The sequence below is a fragment of the Salmo salar genome, chromosome 10, assembly GCF_965601325.2.
Source record: "Salmo salar chromosome 10, fSalSal1, whole genome shotgun sequence".
Classification (NCBI taxonomy): domain Eukaryota; kingdom Metazoa; phylum Chordata; class Actinopteri; order Salmoniformes; family Salmonidae; genus Salmo; species Salmo salar.
The window spans coordinates 17,909,239-17,927,756 of record NC_138300.1 but is presented as its reverse complement, the minus strand read 5'-3'; the positions used below and the strand labels follow the sequence as shown (position 1 = coordinate 17,927,756).

At 41.1% G+C, this 18,518-nt stretch overlaps 2 protein-coding genes across 4 annotated transcripts; one reads left to right on the top strand and one right to left on the bottom strand.

Moving 5' to 3' along the window:
* Positions 1 to 1,492: 1,492 nt before the first annotated feature.
* LOC106613644 (disabled homolog 2) lies at positions 1,493 to 12,349 on the bottom strand. Of its 3 annotated transcripts, none has more exons than XM_014216124.3 (10): positions 12,222 to 12,349; positions 11,785 to 11,900; positions 9,670 to 9,815; positions 7,294 to 7,392; positions 6,141 to 6,272; positions 5,776 to 5,865; positions 5,557 to 5,613; positions 5,290 to 5,352; positions 5,041 to 5,110; positions 1,493 to 2,975 (listed from the first exon to the last, which is right to left on the bottom strand). In XM_014216124.3, exons 1-10 carry the CDS (start codon positions 12,332 to 12,334, stop codon positions 2,578 to 2,580), a joined length of 1,284 nt encoding a protein of 427 aa, XP_014071599.1. In that variant the 5' UTR covers positions 12,335 to 12,349; the 3' UTR covers positions 1,493 to 2,577. The 3 variants fall into 3 exon arrangements, with proteins under 3 accessions (XP_014071599.1, XP_014071600.1, XP_014071601.1); XM_014216125.3 differs by having other exon boundaries at positions 5,566 to 5,613; XM_014216126.3 differs by having other exon boundaries at positions 12,140 to 12,235.
* A 136-nt stretch (positions 12,350 to 12,485) lies between these two features.
* LOC145858570 (uncharacterized) lies at positions 12,486 to 15,578 on the top strand. Its single transcript, XM_082956763.1, has 3 exons — positions 12,486 to 13,858; positions 13,946 to 14,122; positions 14,213 to 15,578. The coding sequence occupies exons 1-3, from the start codon at positions 13,795 to 13,797 to the stop codon at positions 14,335 to 14,337; spliced, it is 366 nt and encodes a 121-aa protein (XP_082812889.1). The 5' UTR covers positions 12,486 to 13,794; the 3' UTR covers positions 14,338 to 15,578.
* The last annotated feature ends 2,940 nt before the right edge of the window (positions 15,579 to 18,518 follow it).

The window sequence follows — 18,518 nt, the reverse complement described above, 5'->3', positions numbered from 1 at the left end:
TTCAAATTTCAAAAGTGCTGAACAAATAGTTATATTGACTACGTCCGTCTTAGCTTGCTCATTAATGTCTTAATCGAAATTATGGATTGCCTCTTGTCCTCTCGTAGTCCCCGTATACCATAGTTTGTACATCTCAATTGTCAGTATTTTTTTATTGTTGTGTTGTGGCTTTGCTGGCATGCCCCACCAAGATATACAAGCTAAAATCGCCAATGCCAATACATTATCACTTGAATTGTCCTGCCAATGTTGTTCTTCTCAGACCATTTTGAAATTATATTTAATAATTTGTAGGTCTATGATCACACTGGTAAAAGCGGTGAGGCTCACTCACTTTGCTATTTTCATTCATTGCAGCTGCAGTGCATTTTATGACTTATACAAGTGTTGAACAAAGTTGACAGTGCTGAATAACAACTTAAACATTAACTTACTCATAAAAACAGCAGCTCTTTGTTGTATTCGTTGAGTCTCTCTCTAGTCATGGTTTTACACGTTTTGAAATCTCACAGTATCAGTTTTGCTGTGCGTTCGATGTTTATATTTACAGTCTATGGCTCGAGGGAATTGTGCAGACGGTGATCTGAGCTATCTGATTGGCCAGCGGGAGAACTATAGTTGCACTTGATTTGCTCTCTGGGCTCTGCCGGGTAGGCGGAATTCTACCTTCAGACACATGAAATGGATCAAAATGGGAACACTTTGCCTTCCCGGAGCTAGGGCTGCTGCTGAACCAAGTACACGTAATTCCAACAGCGCGAAACCAATAAAAAAAAGGCTTTATCGGTTTTTTTACAGAAATGTTCGGTGATTTACTAAGAATGGCCTTGGAGATCAACCAGTCGATCGCGACCTAACAGTTGGCGACCCCTGGCATACAGAGATAGATGTTATGTAAATATTTCAAGTTTAACGTGGTTTATGGATGCCATGACATCGAAACCCCATCTCAAGAAGGTATTTGTAGAAGCGCGATAATTGGAATAAACATGAAACCGTGACGGGTTAGAGAAAGTGCGAGTATGTGCTACAAAGGCTGCGTTTAAACAGGCAGCCTAATTTTTATATTTTCCTACTAATTGGTATTTTGACCAATGGCCTATAATTGGGCTAAGATCAGAATTGGGTCTGCCTGTGTAAACGTAGCTATTAATGCGCTACAGCAAACTTATATCCCCATTTTATTATAGCCTATGCATAGGCTGTCCAAGAGTATTAATCTAGTATTGTTCAATAGTATTCATCTTTTGCATGTTTTTCTATATCTTTTCATCAATGTTTAAGTGATATCTTACCATCTTTGTACGTGTGAAGTTTAACTCCAATTTAGATGAAAATTAGGTGGTCCATGTTGAACTCGTATTTTGGGTGCCATTCAAGTATGCTGCGCTATATTGTTCCGTCTGTTACTCAATGGATGTCCCCAATGCTAAATCAGAAAGTAGATGGGGGTGTTCATTTAGATCATAAGATGATGAATCTGTAGGCAAAATTACCGTAAAATATTCATTTTTATTATGAAATCCATGACACAATTTATTTCCATGGCTGTCTTTTGATATGATTACCATTACAAAGTGTATGTTCCTCTTGAAAAACGAGTACTTTTTTAACATTATCAGTAGGCCTAATACCCATTTAATCCAAAATGGAGCTGAGATACTCATAAATCTATTCAACCCTCATTACTTGATTTAAATATCTACACAAACATGATTTATGAACACTCATCCCATCATGAGATCCACAGCATGCATGGAATTCACTTTCTAGAACATAAACATAACCACATTATCTTGTTTACATAGATGGAGAAAATACATTTAAAAAGAATGTCAAATTTGTCTTTCATGTGAATTCTCAGAATTGTAAACATGTTCAGCTCTGTGAGATCCCTCCAAAACTACAGCATTTGAATTTAATTTTCATCTTACTTCTTCATCTAAATGATTCTGTCAAAAAAAGTCAAGTCTACTGAACAATCTACAGATATAATTGCTGTTGAGCTCAAATTCACAAATGTACATTATCAAAAGCAATGTAGAACTGCACCCTAGTAAACAGATTCATACATACGGAATGGAATACGGAATACATACATATGGAAAAGGCACTACTAAGTACTAGAAAGACAATGCACAGGGCCGGACTACTGCATTTGGTGCATCCAGATTTTTTTTATAGGAAAACTGCTAACTTCCTTAAAAAATGTGTCGTTTTATAATGCTATTCTATACCTTGTGTTATGAGGCTATGAGAAAATCTTGCAGTTGTAAAGTAAATTTCCTGCAATTCTACACTTTTTGCCATGGGTCAGAGAGAAGAATGTTCTGTTTTATAGCTCATCTCATGCTATTGTTCACATTTTGCCATGAGGCTGAGAGAAAAAGTTGCAGTTTTAAAGCACATTTTCTGTAATTCCACACATTTTGCTATAATATGCTATCTGGGGACCCCCGAACTTCAGGGGGCATATAAGGTCGTGCCCTGCGTGCCCGTTCTGTAAACCGACCCTGACAATGCCAAGCATACAGACATGAAGACAACAGGGACATTTCATTGGCTCTCTAAGCCAGTTCATCCTTGGGCTGGTTTATTGTTGGTGGTAGGAGAGCCGGGCTGCTGCTGGAGTCCCTCTGCCCTGTAGGGCGTGTAGTTTGGGGCAGAGGTGGGAAAGCTCATTGTGTTCTGACCCCACATAACCCCTGGCTGTGGGTTCACTCCGTACCCCTGCAGCTGGGGGCCTCCATAGGGCATCATGCCACCCGGCCCCGGGATCCATCCAGTCATGTTGGGCTGGGAAGGCCAGGGGGCCGGAGCCCCCCAGGATCCATTTAAACTGGGTGAGAGAGTTGGGGGGGGGCCTTGCTGACACCAGGGTATTGAAACAGGAGGTGAGACGAATGATGCAACAGTGATCGGCTGACCAGGGAAGGTGGGAAATATCTGAGGAACTGACAGAGACTGTGGAGATCCTTGAAGAAATCAGAAGGTATATTAAAAGTGGCAAAGCATTCTCCTTGTGATGCTAGCTATGTCCACGCTACACTTTCCGGTTCAAAAAATAGGATTGGAGTCTATTATTGCGCTGGTCATATGAACTAGAATGTAATTATTGCCTGCTTACAATGTGGACATAACTTAAAACATGTATGTCAGAGAAGCAGGTTGTTTAGTGGCGGTGGTCTGGATGGATATATACATATACTGCCTAAATTCTTAATGAGTCAAGGTTTGAAATGAAGCCATGTTACATTGCCAATGATGTGACTTTTATTATTCCAATGTTACTACCCAGCAAACAGTCAACATTCCTTGAATTTAGGTAATGTTGCAGTGTAGTCCCACAGCCTGGTCTCATAGACTAAACATAACATAGTAAATATAAATCCGGGATAATAAAATCAGATGATATGTTATGTTTGGTATAGTTACATAAGACAGATGGTTACTTAAGATAAAAGCAAAAGTAGGGTGGTTGGTTGGTGTGGATGGGTGGGCGAACATCTAGTAACTCAAAGGTTGGGAGGTCGAATCTCATAACAGACAACTTTAGCTAATTAGAAACTTTTCAAACACTTACTTCTTTTTAGCTACTTTGCAATTGCTTAGCATCAGTGGTGTAAAGTACTTAAGTAAAAATACTTTAAAGTACTACTTAAGTAGTTTTTTTTGGTATCTGTACTTTACTTTACTATTTATATTTTTGACAACTTTTACTTTACTACATTCCTAAAGAAAATAATATATTTTTTACTCCATACATTTTCCCTGACACCCAAAAGTATTCGTTACATTTTGAATGCTTATGTAACAGTGTAGGTTCCGCCCCTCTCTTCGCCCCAACCTGGGCTCGAACCAGGGACCCTTGCACACATCAACAACTGACACCCACGAAGCATCGTTACCCATCGCGCCACAAAAGCCGCAACCCTTGCAACGCAAGGGGAAACCCTACTTCAAGTCTCAGAGCGAGTGACGTCACTGATTGAAACGCTATTAGCGCGCACCACTGCTAACTAACTAGCCATTTCATATCGGTTACACTTAACAGGACAGGAAAATAGTCAAATTCACCCACTTATCAAGAGAACATCCCTGGTCATCCATACAGCCTCTGATCTGGTGGACTCACTAAACACACATGCTTAATTTGTAAATGATGTCTGTGTGTTGGAGTGTGCCCCTGGCTATCCGTTAATTTAAAAAACAAGAAAATGTGCTGTCTGGTTTTCTTAATATAAGGAATTTGAAATATTTATACTTTTACTTTTGATACTTAACTATATGTAAAACCAAAATAGTACTCAAGTATTTTACTGGGTGACTTTCACTTTTACTTCATTTTCTATTAAGGTATCTTTACTTTTACTCAAGTATGACAATTGGGTACTTTTTCCACCACTGCTTAGCATGTTAGCTAACCCTAATCCTAATCCTTTTAGCTAACCCTTCCCCTAACCTTAACCCTTTAACTAAACTCCTAAACGTAACCTTAACCCTAACCCCTAGCCTAGCTAACGTTAGCCAGCTAGCTAACGTTGGCCACCTAGCACCTAGCTAGAATTTGTAACATATCATACGTTTTTCAAATGAGTAACATATTGTACGTTTTTCTAATTCTTAACATATAATGCGAATTGTAATTCCTAACATATCATATGAAATGGTTGATGGACATCAACAAATTAATACATACCATACGAAACATAACATATCATACTAAATGTATATCTCGGATTTATGTACAGAATAATACGAAATGTTCTGAGACCAGGTTGAGTCCCAACATGGCCCTCAGGCAGCAAAGGTTATCATTAGAATATCCCATGAAAGTTATTTCTAAAACTATGATACAGATTTGCCCCTTCATTACATTTTCTGTATATCAAAGGTGACATATTAGTGATGTAATGGAGACATATTTGGAAACCTCTATCATCTGGGAAGTTCTTTAGCTTACCACTTGTATCTTTTTGAGGTGTTAACATTCTGAGAAAGTATAGGGAACCATGATATGTTTGCTGGGTAATAACTCACCTGGTTGATTCATGTCAGAGTTTTGACTGGGGAAAGTGAAGATGTCCATCAGCTCGTCCCTGGATGAGATCTGTGGGAACAAACCACAACAAGTAGACAGGATTCTGTCATCGCTGCTCAATGTAACATTCACAAAGAACAAGTCTGCCACCTGCTGAAAGTTAATGACTGGTGGGTTTGCCTAGGCCTACCATATAAAACCATATAAATTGTTAAAGTTGATAAAATACCATCAAATGTGTCCATTACCTGCTTTGGTTGCCCTGACGGAGAGCTAGGCATGGAATTTAACATTTCAAAGTCATCCAGGCCCTTCAAATGAGAAGTTAACATTATGTCCAAAGATTATCTAATTTTATATCTCATGTTGGCAATTGAGATGATGTACAGTAGCTAGAATATTTGAGTATGCAATAATATTATTTGTCAATCTATCTATCTAACTTGGTTTTACCATACAAAAACTACAACATTGGTTTGTTCCATATTAGGAAAAGGCCTTCTGCAGTTACTCACTCTCCTTACCTTTGGAGAAGCTATTTTCTCATCAAGAAGCAGTAAGGCGACAGCATCCTAGAGACATATAATAATTGAGAAGCAAGGGATTGTTATCAAAAGGCACCCTGGCCATTATAGAGACCACATATGTATATATACCAGGACATCCCTAAAATGGTTAGCAGAAAAATTGCCAATACAAACTTTTGGACAACAGTAAGTGTAGTTTATCCTCACCTCTACTGGTTTATTGACCTTTATGACTTGGTCCTCTTGTGTTACTGGGCTTTGGCAGACTTCTTTGATATCATCAAGGACAGGGTCAGCCTGTTCCATAAGAAACCAAAAGTCAATTACACTTCTGATTTGATATAGGATTTTAGCCAAGAATTCAATCATTGCACTGCTGTACAAATTAAACACACTTCTGAAAGTGCAGAGTTGAAATCTTCTATAAATCCTGCAAATGATTGAATTCCAGACAGAATTATGGTGCATGTCCAAAAGACATACTCATAATTAATATACTGTACTAACAAGATATGTATTTACTGCGATTATGGATCATCTCTGGATCTTTGGATCAGATCAAAACCACTTACCAAATTGGCCATCTTGATGTAGAACAGAGTGTAGGCGCCTTCATGATCGTAGATGTAGGAGAGGGCTCTAGGGTCTGACTCATCCTTTGTCAGGGAGTTTATCTTCCCCCTCTCGTGGTCATACTCCACAACCTATATTGTGAACACAATGGGATGACAGTGGAATGGATATAGCAGCCAGACAGTCAGCGATGTAAACATTATGTCGTCTGCAACTAGAGAGCACCTCTTGATGAAAGTGGTTATATCCGTGTAAAGAAGGCGAAGGTTAGTGTTCTAATATGGCCCTCTGTCATCCTAAGAATGTACTAGTTCTTTCAAGAGAAAAGGACAAGGTAGCCATTTGAAGGTCAGGATTTTGGGATATCTGTCATTTTCAAACATTATTACTGATATGCTGTACCTCAAAATAGCAGAAGACTGGTTTCTCTCATGGTCATTTTTCATGATATATAATAAATAACACAATTGAAAAAGAAGCAATTTCTCTGAAATGGTTCTTAAATATTATCTATAATATCAATGTGCCCACAGCATTACCTACAGCATTACATACCCCAACAAATCTGGATTAGGTCCATAATCTTATAAAATATATATATATCTTCCCAGAACTCAATCCTATTCCTCATAATTAAATCTGATAGTATGTCCTGCTTCATGTTATCGTGCCTAAGAGAGACATTAAAGTCCTTAGTTTAGTGCCCCTATATCCTCTCAGTTTACCTGGATAGTCTTCCCATCCTATCTTCTGTGGGCCTCCCACTTATTTTTCATAAATATACATTTGCGTGCTGGAAAAAAGGGCAGTTATTTCTAAATATATATCCATTATAATGTCGACATACATCAGGATTTAGACGTTCGAGCGAGGTCTGGGGTCATTTAAAAAAAAAAGTAAAATCATAATGTTTTACTAAATCCACAGACCACATTTAAATCAGAAAGCAGGCTGCAATCAATGCCTCAATTGGTCCAACCTAAATCTCAGATGCTGATGCCAGATTTACGAATATATGCATTATAGGCACGTCTGCCTGCAAAATTAGGTTTGATCTGATGAAGACTTAAGGGTTGAACCATTAAGCATTAAACTACACATGGGAGCCGAGATCACAGTTTGTGGAGTCTTGCAGTATCAGCACTGACTTACCCCAGTCCTCTCATCTAAGATTTTCACACCAGTAATGGACACCTTCAGCCACACCCTCTGCTTGTGTCGTCCCTGGTTCCTGCCTGCCACCTCCTGGCCCTGTGTTCACACCCACATGCAAACACAAACACGCACACACAATTGAGAAAAATGTGAATCTAAATTGGTATGCCTTTAGTTGTGTATATACAGTTGAAGTCGGAAGTTTACATACACTTAGGTTGGAGTCATTAAAACTCGTTTTTCAACCACTCCACAAGTTTCTTGTTAACAAACTATAGATTTGGCAAGTCGGTTAGGACATCTACTTTGTGCATGACACAAGTAATTTTTAAGTACATTTAGAAAATTTGTGGCCAGAACTGAAAAAGCGTGTGCGAGCAAGGAGGCCTACAAACCTGACTCAGTTACCAGCTCTGTATATATACAGTTGAAGTCGGAAGTTTACATACACCTTAGCCAAATACATTTAAACTCAGTTTTTCACAATTCCTCACATTTAATCCTAGTAAAAAATTCCCTGTCTTAGGTCTGTTAGGATCACCACTTTATTTTAAGAATGTGAAGAGAGAATGAGAGAATGATTTATTTCAGCTTTTATTTCTTTCATCACATTCCCAGTGAGTTAGAAGTTTACATACACTCAATTAGTATTTGGTAGCATTGCCTTTAAATTGTTTACCTTGGGTCAAACGTTTTGGGTAGCCTTCCACAACCTTCCCACAATAAGTTGGATGAATTTCGGGCCATTCCTAAATGACAGAGCTGGTGTAACTGAGTCAGGTTTGTAGGCATCCTTGCTCGCACACACTTTTTCAGTTCTGCCCACACATTTTCTATAAGATGAGGTCAGGACTTTGTGATGGCCACTCCAATACCTTGACTTTGTTGTTCTTAACCCATTTTGACACAACTTTGGAAGTATGCTTGGGGTCATTGTCCATTTGGAAGACCCATTTGCGACCAAGCTTTAACTTCCTGACTGATGTCTTGAGATGTTGCTTCAATATATCCACATAATTGTCCTTCCTCATGAAGCCATCTATTTTGTGAAGTGCACTAGTCCCTCTTGCAGCAAAGCACCCCCCACAACATGATGCTGCCATCCCCGTGCTTCACGGTTGGGATGGTGTTCTTCGGCTTGCAATCCTCCCCCTTTATCCTCCAAACATAACGATCATCATTATGGCCAAACAGTTCTATTTTTCTTTCATCAGACGAGAGGACATTTCTCCAAGAAGTACGATCTTTGTCCCCATGTGCAGTTGCAAACCGTAGGCTAGCTTTTTATGGTGGTTTTGGAGCAGTCGCTTCTTCCTTGCTGAGCGGCCTTTCAGGTTATGTCGATATAGGACTCGTTTTACTATGGATAGAGATACTTTTACACCTGTTTCCTCCAGCATCTTCACAAGGTCCTTTGCTGTTGTTCTGGGACTGATCTGCACTTTTCGCACCAAAGTATGTTCATCTCTAGGAGACAGAATGCGTCTCCTTCCTGAGCGGTATGAGGGCTGCGTGGTCCCATGGTGTTTATACTTGCATACTATTGTTTCTACAGACGAACACAGGACCTTCAGGCATTTGGAAATTGCTCCCAAGGATGAACCAGACTTGTGGAGGTCTACAATTTTTTTCTGAGGTCTTGGCTGATTTCTTTTGATTTTCCCATGATGTCAAGCAACGAGGCACTGAGTTTGAAGGTAGGCCTTGAAATACATCCACAGGTACACCTACAATTTACTCAAATGATGTCAATTAGCCTTTCAGAAGCTTCTAAAGCCATGACATCATTTTCTGGAATTTTCCAAGCTGTTTAAAGGCACAGTCAACTTAGTTTATGTAAACTTCTGACCCACTGGAATTGTGATACAGTGAATTATCAGTAAAATAATCTGTCTGTAAACAATTGTTGGAAAAATTACTTGTGTCATGCACAAAGTAGATGTCCTAACCGACTTGCCAAAAGTATAGTTTGTTAACAAGAAATTTGTGGAGTGGTTGAAAAACGAGTTTTAATGACTCCAACATAAGTGCATGTAAACTTCCGACTTCAACTGTATATATATATATATATATAACACATATGTGTGTGTGTGTCTTTAATGTCTATGTGAATGTTTTAAAATGTATGTAAATTGTAAAATGTTTTTGTCTGTGATGTCTTTTTCATTATGTGTCGGACCCCAGGAAGACTAGCTGTCGAGAAGATATTTTTGGAAACAAACAGGATATCATTTTCTCATATGATAGCTGACACTAACTGACCACATAACTTCCTCATTCTAGTGACTGATGACACATCTAACATCGCTACTTTCAATAAATGGCTATGTACAGCAAGAAATAGAGTGGACTCTTTCCCACAGTCTGCTCTACCTTGAGTTTCATCATGGAGTCCAAACACATCTTATCTCCCTGGGCCGCTGGGACGTAGTCCACGCCAATTAGCTTGGCCTTATAGCGAACCCCATCTCCTTGGAAACGAGAGATCCCATCAGATGGCGGCTTGGGTACTGGGGGGCCTGAGAACATGAGGGAGTAAATGAGGCATAACGGGGATGACAGTGGAACTAACCACAGGACCATTGGACTTAACCCACCACAACATGAGTCAGTCAGGGAGTTAGTGGTTGCTCCCACAGACAGTGAGTACTATAGTGGTTTATGCTGATGCTGAGGCAGCATTTGGCTCATCCAAGAGAGAGCTCCTGACTATCCTTGTAGCCTAGTAGTCAATGTTTTATTTTCATGCTTCCTGGAATAGCAATGACCTGTTTATGGGTGTGAGAGAGAGTGTATTTGTGACAAAGGTTGGATTTTTAACCAGTCTGGTCTCATAGACTTGACGTAACATAGTAAAGGACAATCCGGGACTCTCAAATTAGTATGATATGTTATGTTTGGTATGGTTGCATAAGACAGAAGGTTACTTGAGGCAAAAATGGAAGTAGGGTGGTTGGTCAGGGTGGATGGGTGGACAAATAGCTCGAAAGTCTGGCAACTGGGTTGCTGCAACCCAAAGGTTGTGTGTTCAAATCTCATTACAGACAACTTTAGCATTATAGCCAATTAGCAACTTTGTACCATATTCTACTAAGACTTGAGGATTCTATAAAACATTGGTTGCATAGAACTGTGAAGTACAAATTTCTTGAGCATTTATTTGTGAGAATGATAAAATTGGCATTTTATGGCAGCACAAAATTCGAACTCATCAAAAGTGATACAATTCTACAAAAACTAACTTTGCTCTTATTGGTTAATTTTTAACATATTTGAGGTTTATGAATAACAAACAATGTAGTAAATACAACATTTATGTTTACATTTTGGCTAAGATTCTCCTAGTCGTGTGTGTTTGCTTAAACAAATGTTTTTGTATTCAGAAACACCTAATGAGATCAGCTACAGCACCCGATGTCACAGGAAGGCCAAAAAGATAATCAAGGACATCAACCACCCAAGCCACTGACTGTTCACCCCGTTACCATTCTGAAAGCAAGGTCAGTACAGGTGCATCAAAGCTGGCACCGAGAGACTGAAAAACAGCTTCTATCTCAAGGCCATCAGACTGTTAAACAGCCATCACTAGCACATTAGAGGCTGCTGCCTATAGGCATAGACTAGAAATCACTGGCCACTTTAAGGAATGGAACACTAGTCACTTTAATTATGTTTACATATCTGGCATTACTCATCTCATATGTATATACTGTATTCTATACTATTCTACGGTATCTTAGTCACTTAATAATGTTTACAAATCTTGCATTAATCATCTCAAATGTATATACTGTATTCTATACTATTCTACGGTATCTTAGTCACTTAATGTTACATATCTGGCATTACTCATCTCATATGTATATACTGTATTCTATACTATTTTACTGTATCTTAGTCCGTTCCGCTCTGACATCGCTCATCCATATGTATATAGTCTTAGTTCATTGCTACTTAGATTTGTGGGTATTGGGTATATGTTGTGTAATTTGTTAGATATTACTTGTTAGATATTACTGCACTGTCGGAGCTAGAAGCACAAGCATTTCGCTACACCTGCAATAACATCTGCTAATCTCGTGTATGTGACCAATAAAATTTGATTTGATGTTGATTTTAAGACATTCAGGGCCAGTTTGCGGGACACAGTTTAGAATCTCCACTGATAGTTTTTTAGTTCAGGACTAATTTTAACTCTGTGTCCTGGAAAGGAACCCTCAATGACCAGTAATTTATCAGTTTATTAATCTAAAGAGCCATCTCTCAGCCTCTTGTAAATACCCTACTAGTTTGTAAAACATTCAAGTAGTATTACGTAATATTCAGTAATAATATGCATGCTAACTGCCAAAAGTAATGGAAAATTACATTTCAGGAAAAAAACATAACATCTATTTACTCTGGTAAATTACTTTCCAGAAGAAACTAGATTAATTTCAGCAGTGGTAGATCGGACCCATGATACTTAGAATGGACACAGTCCCTTACCCCTCTTGTTGGAGGACAGCCAGCCAGTCTTGACGGGTCCTTGTCTTGGAGCTGGACAGCTCGCAGCTGCCTTGCAAACCTCTTGGTCTGTCTCCATAATGATGTGCTGCTTGCAACTGTTTAGAAATGTAATAGGGGATAGAGATATTACGAGAGAAGCTCAATCTGCTTCAAAAACACATCATATGTAATTCAGTGGAAGACTACACGTTAGAACAAAACCTGGACATTGCCAAAAAAGTAGAGATTGGACAAATTAATTCAGTCTAGGTAAATGCTGAAAGTAGATAGCTGTACTTATAAGTAATTAGAACATTTGCAATATAAACATACATGAAGGATCGTTTCAACAAACCTCATTAAAACCTTTCATTAGTCATTTAACAATGTAAATCTCTTTCTCCCTGTCCAAGCCTTGAGAAAGACATACATCTCACCTGCTAAGGATGTTGTTCCTTTCTACTCTTTGGCTCGACTCGAGCCTCAAAGCCGTGTGAAATGTCTTGGAGCCAAAGGTCAGAAAGATGCCTCGCTGGTGATGTATTAACATCCGCTGGCGTTGCAATAAAATACTTTTGAACTCTTCAACGGAGTTGCTGTAATTCCCACCAACAGCATAATCTTTCAGGTGATATTGACATCAGTAATGAAAGAAGTAACAATCGAAAGGTCATAAGGGCTAAACTGGTGTAGCAATGCTAAGCCAGTCTTACCACATATTAAATAGAATGAAAATGTCAGGTGGTCAGCTCAAAAACACACTGGAATGTTGAAGCCCATCTCCCATACTACTCATACACAGAGTATACAGCATTTACAGTGCCTTCAGAAAGTATTCAGACCCCTTGACTTTTTCCACATTTTGTTACATAACAGCCTCATTCTTACATTTCTTCCTCAGCAATCTACACAAAATATCCCATAATGACAAGATTTTTAGAAATGCTGTTCCACCTCTTTAGCCGGGTGGGAATCCCGAACGAGTTCCTGAGTTTATGAGTTTATGGTGGTCGAGTGGTTCAATAAAACACTCAAATAAATGTTGCGGAAGGTCATCGAGCAGGACGGGAAGAACTGGGACCAGCTACTACCCCACCTAATGTTCTCAATCTGAGAATTACCCTAGTCCTCCACTGGTTTTTCCCCTTTCGAACTCCTCTATGGGAGGAGGCCACGCAGCCTACTGGACCTCGCCAAGGAGGTCTGGGAAGCCCAACCGACCCACTTACGCAGCGTGGTCAAGCACGTGGAGACGATGAAGAAGCGGATGACAGCCATATAGCCAGTGGTAAGGGAACATATGGAGAAGGCCCAACGCGCCCAAGCCCAGGGGCCTGTTGCACAAAAGTAGAATTAAGACATCCGGGATAAATGACTCAGCTGAGCTCAATGAAGCCAAAACATGTGCGTCCAGGCTTAATTGGTTGCACAAAGACCAAGCCAGGATGAGCAGACACGGATTCATTAAGCCAGGTGAAACCAATCCTGGATAGGTGCGCGCTCACGGCTCACTCAAATAGACCCCGCCACAGATCACAGATTAACTGATTTACCATGGCAACTAGAGCCGCGTACTTTTCCCCGTCGGAAGCACAAATCCTCATGGAGGCATACGAGGAGGTAAAATATATAATTAAGAAGAAAGGCAACACCGCCAGAGTGATAAAGCAAAGAGAAAAAGCGTGGCAAAGTATTGCAGACCGCCTGAATGCGTAAGTAGTGCACAATTACACAGTCACCGCTCCGCTGAAACATCACAATTACAATTCAAATATTTAATTCACATCTCCAAAAATGCAGTTGTACTGTAATTATGAAACGGTTAAATTTTTAATTGAAATGCACTACAGATATGAGTGAAATTGTGTAAAGTAACTCCATCACACTGTATAAAGCTATGATAGATTTTTTGATATTTTTACTGAAAACAAGACAAAAATACCAAGTAATTTTTTGCAGTGTGACTCCATTAAATGTGTGTGTGTGTGTGTGTGTGTGTGTAGATTAAACATGAACGGGCCAAAACGGACATGGCAGCAGGTCAAAATCAAGTACAAGAACATTCTGCAGAATGGTATGGTCCCTGACTAATATTTAACAAAGCACAAGCATATATTGTACCCAGAAGGTGCCTGCTCACACATTGTCTGTACTGTTTTAGCAGTGAAAAAGAATACCCACAGACAAGGCACGGGTGGTGGGTCACCAAAGGCTGACCTTACCCCAGCAGAGGACATGGCCTTGGAGCTAAATAAAGGCAGGCCCGTCTTAGAGGGGATCCCTGGGGGGAAAGAGACGAGCATAGGTTCCTCCCAAGATGCCACCCGCTTCATTCAAGGTATGTCCTTCCATCTCTACATGGGATACAACCACATTCATATTGAATCAATTTGGACTGTCTGACTTTGGTTTACCTATTGCCTTGCAGTGTCTGGCAGCACTGTGTTCCTGTTAGAGCCACCAGCACAAGCACCAGACGATGCTGATCCAGTGAGTACTCCATCAAAGGCATACTGTAGGCCTGGCATGTCTTGTCTACTAGCTTCAATATGAATCCGATTAAATGTGATAGGGTGAAGGCCCCAGTGCAGCAGCAACAGCACATGATGGAGACGATGATGAGGAGGAGACCATCTCTCTGGATTCCAGAAGGCATGAGGTATCATGTTAAGACTGTGAAAGTACTATTTACTCTACAATGGTGAGGAGTCCTCATCAAAATCAAAAAATCTAATTTCTTTTACAGGACCCAGATGCTATACAGTGGGAAAACCAGCCTGGCAACATAGTGCGTATTAATAAAAGGACACCACATCCTGCCAAATTCCAGCTGCGCTAATTGTATTGTGTTCACAGAGCTCACAAGCTATCAGAAAGTTGTATGGCAACCACCTCCGGCGCCAAATAGAACTGGCAGACATAGACATTCAGTACAAGAAGAAAAAGATGGAAAATCTTGCACTGGAGTCCGAAATAAAAAAGAGGACAATTAGGAAACTGGACCTTGAAATAAAAAAACTTGAGAGGGAGGTGAGATATGCCTTCAATGTACACTGTATGCTAACTGTAACACAAATGTATTAATCATTATTTTTCTTTCCTCCCCCAGCTCCAAGAAGATGACACAGCTCAAAATAAAAATTAGGTATATTCTCGTAAAGTCAAGTGAGCCATGACATATGAGCTCTTATTGTGAGCACACAGGACGGTGGCATCTTTCTAAGGTTTTTTTTATTTTCCCAGCAATCAGTACAACCAAGTCATCGTTATAAGGCATCGCCCTCTTTTGCCCACCCCCCCAGCACCAGGTGTGGCCACTAGCCTATATGAAGGCCCAAAATTGTGTGTTCCTTTCTGCTCTGACAATGGCATGCCCATTCGTGCGAGATGTGGTGGATGAAGAAGCACTTGTGCTGAGGAGAGCCTTCAGGCGAGAAAGGGTCTTCAGGGACCGGTTGGACCCACTGGCCTTCCCTGATGACCATCTATATGAAAGATACAGGTTTTCTGCAGATGGCATCAGGTATCTATGCAGACTACTGGGTCCCAGGATTAAGCACCGCACTGCACGGAGCCATGCACTGAGTGTGGAGCAAATGGTTTGTGTGGCCTTGCGCTTTTTTTCTAGTGGAGCCTTCCTGTACTCAGTGGGGGATGCAGAACAGCTGAACAAGGCCACAATTTGCCGCACAATAAGGAGTGTGTGTCTGGCTATCAAAGCATTAGCAGATGTCTTCATCTCCTTCCCTGGCCACAGAAGACTCTGTGACATCAAAGAGGAGTTCTATAGGATTGCAGGTAAGAGGATCTACAAATTACAGGACAACTGTTAACACATAGTAGGATACTCATTACTTTGTGTGACAGGTTTCCCCAATGTCATTGGTGCAGTGGACTGCACACACATAAGGATAAAAGCCCCCTCAGGTGCCCATGAGGCCGATTTTGTGAATAGGAAATCCTTTCACAGCATTAATGTTCAGGTGAACATAACTTTTTGATATTGTCCATTGACGAACACTCTGCATTGCCAGTGATGTGCATTGATTGGTGTAATATTCCTCATCTTATGATTTCAGATGGTCTGCAATGCTGACTGTGTGATCAGCAATGTTGTGGCAAAATGGCCTGGCTCAGTCCATGACTCCAGAATCTTTCGGGCCTCTGAAATCTATCAGTGCCTATCACAAGGTAAGCCACACAACCCCTATTTATAACCATCATGGCTGTGTCAAGAATATCACTGTGTTTATGAGGTAGTAATGATGAGATTTTGTGTTGACAGGTGAATTCTCTGGTGTGCTGCTGGGAGACAGGGGGTATGGCTGCCAGCCTTTTCTCCTGACACCTTTCACAGACCCCCAGGAAGCACAGCAGGCCTACAACCATGCCCATGCCAGGACCAGGGCCAGAGTTGAAATGACCTTTGGCCTCCTGAAGGCACGCTTTCACTGCCTTCACAAATTAAGGGTCAGCCCTGTTAGGGCATGTGATATTACTGTGGCTTGTGCTGTCCTCCACAATGTGGCCTGCCTGAGGAAGGAGAGGGCCCCCAGAGTGCCACCAGCCATGGACTGGGACAATCCGGCAATCTTCCCTGATGACGACAGTGGTCGGCTGCTGAGGGACCAATATGTGTTGAATTATTTTAGTTAGTATGTGTGCTTTCAATTTTGGTTAAATATGTCCTGCGGTGGCAGAGGAATTGGGTTTTTTTTGGGTTCGTTTTTTTACGAATTTGGCCTCTTATGATGTTTGTGCGGTATACTGTGTGTAATACAAGGCTGCAGGGAGGCTACTGCATCCATTCATTTGTCTGTTCAGTTGATGTGTATGGATTTGTCCTGCATTTATTTTAGTGTGCAGACATGCAGGGTGTGTTATATACAGACCTTTGAATGTGTATGTATCATTTTGTATAATATGCTTGGATTCTGTGCTTTCCATCTTGTAGTCACTGTGACTTCAGTTTCGAAAGGAGCTGATGGTTTACCTGCTTTGTTTTGTCCTTATTCAATAAAGGAACATAATGTTACACATTGTGTTTTTATATTCATATGGAATGTGTATTTGTTTATATGACAGAGTACTAGGGCCACACTGAAGAAAAAGGATAAAGTCATAAATTTATGAGGCTGGTTCTTTCTGCAGAAAAGCTACATATTGTTTTTACAGTTTTGATACTTATGACAATGTGATACTTAATATTCTGGCACATCAGCATGTCTTTGTTTATGAAACCATACTGAAGTACAATTTCACGAAATGCCCCACATCTGTCATTTTAACAACTGTCCTCCTTTAAAACAACCGGTTACAATATTATTACTTGTGTTTTTTTCCCCTCTGTGGCCCTAATATTCTATCATTTTATATATAGCCTTATAGTCTATGGGAAACTGTAAATTATCTAATGATAGCAACATAATCTAAAAATTATTTTTTATCCAAAATCATTGAAATTAATGATCACAAACGTTTAAATAATGACAGTGGGTCTAGTTATGTGATAACAATGTATAGTGAGCAGTGAAATAACTATTGGTTTCCATTTGTGGTGACTGCTGACTGACATTAGGGATGAGATTAAATAGATCCTGGAATTTAGCCTGGTCTGGAGCAGGCTAGCTCCACAGAATAAATCTCCATGGTAATTTATACCATAACATATCCTCCTGCCCCCTATCCATCTTTAGTGCAACCGGATTACGGATCAATTGAGCCAGGATCACCAAGATATCCTGGCTTAATCCCTTATCCTAGTTTTGTGCAACAGGCCCCTGGTCTACAATCGGGGAACCCAGCCCCGAGAATTCCAGGTGGGAGACAGGGTGTTCCTGAGTTGGTCTTAATCCCCACAGCCAAAAGTAAGTTACTGGCAACGTGGCACAGGCCATACGAGGTGATAGAGAAGCTAGGACCTGTCAATTACCGCGTACGGCAGCCGGGGAGATGGAAACCCCGACAGATTTACCACGTGGACCTGTTGAAGAAGTGGCACAAGAGGACAGCCTTGGCCGTGTTATGGTCGGGTCCCAGGACGCCAACGGTACCAGTGGTGGTCCTGAGCAATCAGGACCTCGACCCGGCCCAGAAGCAAGAGCTCAGGAAGCTCGTTGATCGGAACATGGCGGTGTTCTCCGAGAAGCCGGTCCACACGACCCTCATTGAACACCACATCCGTACCCGTTCTGGGGAAACGGTACGAAAGAATCCATATCGGATTCCTGAGGCCCGAAGTAAGGGGGTCGTTGAAGAGTTCCACAGTGCATGGTGCAGCCCCATCATGTTGGTGCCCAAACGGGACGGTAGCCTGCGCTTCTGTAATGATTTCCGGGGTGTGAACGACATCAGCTTGTTCGACGCCTACCCCATGCCAAGGGTGGACGAGCTCATCGACCGATTGGGAAAGGCCCGGTACATCAGCACCCTTGACCTGATTAAAGGATATTGGCAGGTACCGTTGGCAGCCTCCTCCCGGGGGAAGACGCCATTTTCGACACCAGACGGACTATATCAGTACCGGGTGCTCCTGTTCAGTCTCCACAGAGCCCCGCCCACATTCCAGCTCCTGATGGACAAAGTACTTCGATCCCACCAGCAGTACGCAGCGGCCTATTTGGATGATATCATCATCCACAGCCAAGGTTGAGAAGAGCACCTGACGCGCCTCCAGGAAGTGCTGGACGCGCTCAGACAAGCCGGGTTGACAGCGAACCCCAAGAAATGCAAAC